We start from the raw sequence: 7,454 nt of genomic DNA on the forward strand, positions 1-7,454 counted from the left end.
GAGTATACAATAAGAAGAAAACTGACTCCTATTAACAGCATATCCCACTCCCCAGATAAGTATTCAGGGCACTATACAATCAAAATTATTTTCTTAAAATCTCACATTTAATCAGTGGATTTCCATATAGAAGTAAGAGGAAAAGAAAAGTTCTAGTTATGGGGTGAATTATCGTCATAATTAGAGATGGTTCCAATATACAAAGTTTGGATCTGGATTTCCCCAACAGTGCAAAGAAGTTTGGATCTGGAATTCCAGTTAGGTCCCTTGATTGGCCATACTTAAAAAAAAAAAACCTGGGGGATGGGGAGGAAATATTTGCAGATGTATAAAGAGAGGATGGATGGGACCAAGATGGATGTTAGGCGGGAGCCAGCTCCAAACAACAGGGGCTGCCACAGCAAAGGGAAAACTACCTGCCAATCTAAGACATGATGGTGGTATCCCCCCAAAAGTAAGCTCTGAGCCTTGTCAGAGCACAGATAAACACAATGTGTAGTTTTGTATTTATTTTACATCTTAAAACAATAAGCTCTTACAGATGGATGCATGAATTCAGGCACAAAGTAAAAGAGCAGTGATGGGCCAAAAAAAGAGAACTTCTAGTCCACACCCTGCAAATTCTCACATCAGAACTCAGCTCTAACGTACCAATTCTTGTCAGATCCATAACAGAAAGGATCCATTTTCCGAATGGGATGTAGCTAAAAATCTCTGGCGATAACTTCTTAAAATCAACTTAAGCCATTCAAGTCAGCATTTGTAATCTCACATGATTTCAACACCAAATTCAAACCCTAGCCCTGAACCTAAATCAGAAACCCTAACCTAAAACTAACCTCTATCTAGCCACCACCTACCTGGGCCATCTCTATTCAGGAGCTTTTGGCAGTAATATTCTGTATAATAAAGCATGAAGTGAGAGTGGCAACGACTCACCACACTCTTTCATAAATGTATTAGTATTAACCAGGTTAAGACAGACTGGCATTATGGGAACTGTAGGGCGTGAAAAAAATCTTCCAGGAAACTAAAGATTTCCTGCTGATCCTAAAGCAGGATGAAGTGGGGACAATTTTATATTCTAGCTTTACATTTAGAACCATGACAATTCATCAGTTGTTTTTAGATATATGTTTTTGTCCTTTATTTAGTGAAAACATAACCACCATGAAGATCCCCGCAGCTGCAGGATTTGTTACATTAATGCTGTTCTGTTTAGTCCATGCGGAAATCTGCCCTCTGTCCTGCATCTGTAAGCCACTTGGAGAAATGAAGGGTTGGTTAGTAGACTGCAGCTCAAAGGGACTAAAGGAAGTGCCTGCCCTGCATGTCAGCACCAGGAAACTTTATCTACAGAATAACAGCATGAACACAGTTCGTACTGGTGCATTTGACAACTTACATAACCTAGAGGAAGTGAATGTGTCCGACAATCCCTGGAATTGTGACTGTGACATTCTGTATCTCAAACTCTGGCTGGAGGACTTCTCCGAATCTTCTATTGCTAACGTCATCTGTGCAACCCCAGCTTCCAATGAGATGAAGCCTCTGAGCCAGTTGAGTGGGAATGAGCTGGACAGCTGCAGGAAATCCCTCCCAATTAAATGCCTCGATTTCTTTTGGCGAGATCTTGCTTTGATCACTTCTGCAGTAATTGTACTTATTTTAACATCATGTGCTCTGAGGTTCTCCAAAAAGCTAGCCTACCCGGTTACCACAAGAGATTATTATTCTGCTGCCCCGCTGCTGCGGAAGCATAACCTAGAAAATTACATGTCACAGTGAGATGTTGCTGTCACCAATAGCTCTTCACAGAAATGCCAAACTAACCTAATACAAAGGATACCCTTAGCTATTACTGGCTATGCGAGTGTAAGTGTACTCGAGATGGATCCCAGACCACAAAGTTTGCCGTGGGAGAAGTTTGTATGAAGAGCCAGTATTCAGATCCAAGGTTTTGGTTGGAGGCCACCTCTAAAATGCACTTAAATTTACTTACTGGCAAGTCAGAATAAGTTATATTAATATTACATTCTCTAAATATCTAAGGAAAGTAGTTAGGAAATTTTACTTGTCCAGTCTTGTGATTTTTGAAGAATTAATTTCCCATTTTTACCAATGAAATCCCAGCTCTTCTAGCAAAAGGCTATTTACAGTCTACTGCCAGCTAGTTTCTGGTGGATTTTGATTGCACTATTGTTACTAATTTAGACTCTGATCCTAAAGCTGACTGCACCCCATCATGCTAGCGGAGTCCTATTGACTTGAACAGGCGCACACTTGCACCTGCAGAGGGGAGGGCTGGATTTGACAGCATGCAGAGATTCCCCTGGCAGCAGAACCAGTGTGGCTATTGGGGCCAGCCCTTGGATTTACCCCTTAATAAACATGATTTTAAGCTTCCTGAAAATTAATGTGCATCCATTAAGGAGTCCTTTTAAATACTACTGAATTTCCTAGAAAACACTTGAGAAAAATTGTATTCTGTGTGGTATTTAAATAAAGGGTGTTTCTTACGCATCCACACTTATCCAAGTCTGTGTTGCATAATTACATGGGACAACCACAGATGTTGGTTAAACATCCTACACAATTTCTGGGTTGTTATTCTGGGGGGGGCCACAAATTACTAGGATTTTTGCAGAAACCATGAAAAGATTCTCTCTCTCTGGGGAGTAAAACATCTCCTCATAGGAAAATTACAGGAGCAGTTAAAGCTTCTATCTTCTCCCCAACCTGAACTACTTATAAGGGCCCCAGGCATGAGACTTTATGCTGTGATCTTCTCAGATCTGTCACGTTAGGCTGGGTCAATACTTAGATTGGAGAACTGTGAATAACTCCTAGAAGAAACACAGTATGTGGCACACTTCACACACAGCTCCTGCTAACCCAAAGCCCTAGCATAGGGCTGGAGGAAGTTCTCTGCTTCTAGGGCTTCTCTTTTTTGGATGCAACATAGCACTGACGTCACTATTGCATGATTGCATGGCCCTTTTTGAAAGAGCCAAAGGAAGTTTCTTGCAGGTACCTGTGCAAGTTACTTGTTAAAATGCCTCAGGTTCCTGGCTGAAGCTGGTTGCTGTTCAGCTTCCATGATGCAAGTAAGCTTGCTATGACTGTTTATCGGAACTGCTCTAAGAGGAGCTAGGCCTCCAGCCTCAAACACACACAGCAGTGCCAGTAGAGGGATAAGGGGCCATTACCTGTCTGTGCTCACTACTGATGAGCCACACTGATCTAGGAGCTTGGAGCTAAGCTGCACCATCTGCAGCAGCCTCCCTCTCTTTCCCAACCTCCCCATCCACTCAGCCCAGAATGTGCAACCAGGGGCCCCACTACAAGTCAGGCGGGGAAGACATCCTGATTAACTGACTTTCCTCTCTCCCCAGGCCTCAAGGGGGCCAGTCCTCAACCAATTACTTCATCTCCCAGGACTCAGGAAGCCTACTTCTTACCTGACCCCTGAACACAGGCCTCAGGGGACATAGCACACCTCACTTGAGAGGCATAGGATCTACCCCTCCAGGCCACAGGAGATCCTCTTTTCACCCAGCTGCCCTCCTTCAGGTCAGAAGGGACTCAAACTCCAACCCCTCAGGCCACAAGTTACCTACTGTCCATCCAAACCTCTTCCCATAAAAAAATCAAAAAAGTGACCTGCCGCTCCCCTGCCAAAGAGTAGCCACTCCCCACTCAATCATCAGATCCAGAGGCCACACGATGACACCCCCTCCATCTGCCACCAATTCTAACTCAAGGAAAAGCACACCAGGTACACAAGCTGCTGAGAGGAGTGTCCAAGAGGTGCTGGCGGTTTCTTGTTAGGGGAGAGAGAAGCATAGTGGGTGTGAGTGACTATCCAATGGCACAGAGACTTAAACTGAAGGTAGGGAAAGCAAGGTGCTTTATGGTGGGAGAGAGGGGAAAATGTGGTGGAGGGGAGCAAAAGAGAAACCACAGCAGAGAGGTTTTTAGGAAGCCTCCTCACAATTTTGGCAGCACATTTCTGAAGTAGGTGCATGCTAACCCTGGTGTCCTGGCCAAATTCCAACAGTGTCAATCACCTTCCACCCAGCTAACTTCCCCCGATCTTTCAATTCTATATTGTATTCTTCACTGCTTTTCCTCAGTGCAACATACTGTTTGATGTTAAATCTTCCAGCTGCGATGAGGGGACTACAATCAATGGTGCCCTTATCTACCCAACCAGGATGTTGCATGACTTATAGAGGTTTGACCATTCTCAGGTGAAAAACCAGGGACAAATTCTAGCTCCAGATTCATGTGCACATTTCAGTGAGAGCTACAAACACAAATCCAATATTAGAATTTGGCTGTCATTGTTAAATCGGGCACATAGACGTTACCTCTACAAGAGAGAATCTCAAGGAAACAGACACCCGTATTATGCTTATGTAGCTCAAGGACTGTCTTCTCTGCACCTTAAAATTCAGCTGCCATTTTGTGAGGGAGTGTTACTGCAGCCCATTGCAGAGGAAGTATTCTCTCATGGAGACTTCCCTATTGTCTTGATTCCCTTCATCTAAAACATAAATTATTCAGACTGAAGCACATGATTGCCTTTTGTGCATGGAAAGGCAAATATGTATTTTTGTACAAAAATGGTTACATTCTGCCCTGTGAAACCCCACTACGATGAATGGGTGAAATAGAATGTAGAACAGAGGTGGGCAAGCTACGGCCCATGGGCCACAGCCACTGGCACAATGCTCTGGGCAGCCGGACAGTGCAGCTGCAGAGCCATGGCCACAGCCTGACCCGGTGCTCTGTGCTGCACGGTGGTGTGGCTGGCTCCAGTCACAGCCGTGCCGCCAGCCACCGGTGCTCCAGGCAGTGCAGTAAGGGGGCAGGGAGCAGCGGGGATTGGATAGAGGGAAGGGGAGTTTGGGGTGGTGCTCAGGGGGTGGGGGGGTGGATAGGGGGCAGGGCGGTTGAATGGGTGCAGGGGTTCCAGGGGGCAGTCAGGAAGGAGAGGGGGTTGGATGGGGGTTCCGGGGGTGGTCAGGGGACAGGGAGTGGGGGGAGTGTGGATGGGACAGGGGTTCTGGGGGGGCCATCAGGGAAAGGGGGGTTGGATGGGGCAGGAGTCCCAGGGCGAGTGTCAGGGGGCAAGAAGCAGGGGTGGGGTTAGGCGGCAAGGGCTGGGCCACGCCTGGTGGTTTGGGGAGGCACAGCCTCCCCTAACCGGCCCTCCATACAATTTCCAAAACCCGATGCAGCCCTCAGGCCAAAAAGTTTGCCCGCCCCGATGCAGAACATGGCTCCTTACATACCAATCTACATGCAGTTAAGGGACAGGGAAGTTTTACTAGATTCAACTATCATATAGATCCCATGCATAACTGGGAAGCTTACCTGTTACTCTCAACTAGTGCACCTCACCTTTGCAGCATTTTGTTTGTTAGAACATACACAGGAATGAACCAGGGACAAATAGGGTAGCTTCTACTTTGAGCCTGTAGAAGAGTTTATGCTGAATAAGGAGCACTGTAGATAAAAAAATATCAACATACTATACAGTTTGCAAAAGGGTTGCTTCAGGAAGATGCGTTTCCTGGTCTCTGGTATTGTGAGCCCAATAGTAAATGAGGAAAAGGGGAGAATCATTCCCAATACAGCATTTCCGTTCCACAAGGCAGAGTTCTGTTTATCACTTCTGAACCACTTGGCTTTTATCCAGAGAAGCCCTGAAAAAGAGGCAGCTGACCTGAATGGCTGTCTAGGTTGGAGAGTACTATTAAATGCTTATCTGACCAGATCACTGCTGTCTATGTAAGACACGTTCTCTAGTCAGCTTTCCCCACAGCCAATCAAATCTGTCAGCTACAGCCCATTCACAACAGACAGAAGCAAAAAATAAATAAATGCTACACCGGCCACCTACAATAGAACAAACAGACCGATCCCAAAGCATATTGTGAAAGGCCCAGAAGACAACAATGCCCTATTCCACCATCTCATACTTTCAAGTATGCAAAGCAGTGAATATATCCACTTTCATATTTCTCTAGGAATCACAGTAAGTGATGTACTATTTAAAAAGGAATTTACACTTTGTGATTTAAGCTTAATGACCACATACTTTTCCCTGTATCTAAATAAAGAGGGAAGTAACTTAAGATAATGAATGAGTAGGAAAGACACCACCAGAGACGGATGAGTCAGTATTTGTTCAAAGATAAGTGTCTAATCCATCTGTAATCAGTCTATTTATAACAAGAAATCCTTGATCCAGGAGCTTATCAAAAGTCAGCAGCAGTTCTGTATCTGAAAGGGCAGGAGATTTTGGATCAGACAACAGTTGCTGGTATTAATAAGGAAGATTGTACATGTACAAGGTGCTATGCCTTTTAGACTCCCAAAGCATTAAGGTTGAGATGAGCTTATTGTTTAACAGCTAATCTTGTTGTACAGAAATACTGGAATGCAGCCACTGCTGGTGTGGATGGCACCAACCAACCAGTACATAGCATGCTGTGCAAAACAGCTTGTTCCTATAATACTTATGTGAATAGTCTCATTAAAATCAACACCTGTTCACATGAGTAAATGCTGAAGGATTGGACATCAAACTTTATCATTGTTATTCTGTGGCTTACAGGTAAGGAAACTAAATAGTTTATTCCCTGTCTCACAGATGTGTCCCTAGGACTTAATATTTGTAGTTACTTGAAATCCTCAGACAAGCAGTACTATAGAAATGAAAAATTGTGTATCATATTAATAAGAGATACAAGTTCATATTCACAAAATGATCATAAAATAAGCCTTGGTAGACTTCAGAAAAGACAAAACCTTCAGTGAGGGAAAAGTTTACCTCAAAGTATAATTGCTGGGATTCTGAGTAATTAAGAGGTTTGATATTTGGTTTTAGATTTAACAAGACAAATGGCCTTACACAATATTAAAGCAGAGGGCAGTAAAAAAATATTGATCATACTAAATATGTTCATAAGAAACAATTGTTCCCTGAACTACAATAAGCTGAGAATATGTTTATGTAACTGACAATTAAAATGCTGTAGTGGAAAATGTTTTTTAGGCTTCACTTGAATAGAAGTATCTGCTACATAAAAAAGCAGCCAAAAACATCCTCTTCTCTTAAATAACTGACATGCTTACAATACTCATAAATCATATGCACGCAGAGTAATTTAACATGAATACCTTTAATTTACTTTAATGTTTTCATTTATTATGTGACATATAATTAGGTCCATGAAAGACTCACTTTTAATTTCATGCATCATAAGGTTTTGTTGCTTATTTCACCCACCAGCAGCTGGCTTCTGATGTATGTGGATTTGTGTTGCTCTTTCCGTAACAGGACGTACTATCAAATGTGAAAAGTCCTCAGAACAAAGGAGCAAATTCCAACTGGTGTAATAGAGCCCTCCCACTCAAAACAGGTGCAACCCAAAATCATA

The 7,454-nt window shown here is 43.4% G+C and overlaps 1 protein-coding gene across 1 annotated transcript; it reads left to right on the forward strand.

Moving 5' to 3' along the window:
• Positions 1 to 944: 944 nt before the first annotated feature.
• Positions 945 to 2,485, forward strand: GP9 (glycoprotein IX platelet). The gene has a single exon (XM_045025264.1). The coding sequence runs from the start codon at positions 1,105 to 1,107 to the stop codon at positions 1,786 to 1,788; it is 684 nt and encodes a 227-aa protein (XP_044881199.1). The 5' UTR covers positions 945 to 1,104; the 3' UTR covers positions 1,789 to 2,485.
• The last annotated feature ends 4,969 nt before the right edge of the window (positions 2,486 to 7,454 follow it).

The sequence above is a fragment of the Mauremys mutica genome, chromosome 7 (genome assembly GCF_020497125.1).
Source record: "Mauremys mutica isolate MM-2020 ecotype Southern chromosome 7, ASM2049712v1, whole genome shotgun sequence".
Classification (NCBI taxonomy): Eukaryota; Metazoa; Chordata; order Testudines; family Geoemydidae; genus Mauremys; species Mauremys mutica.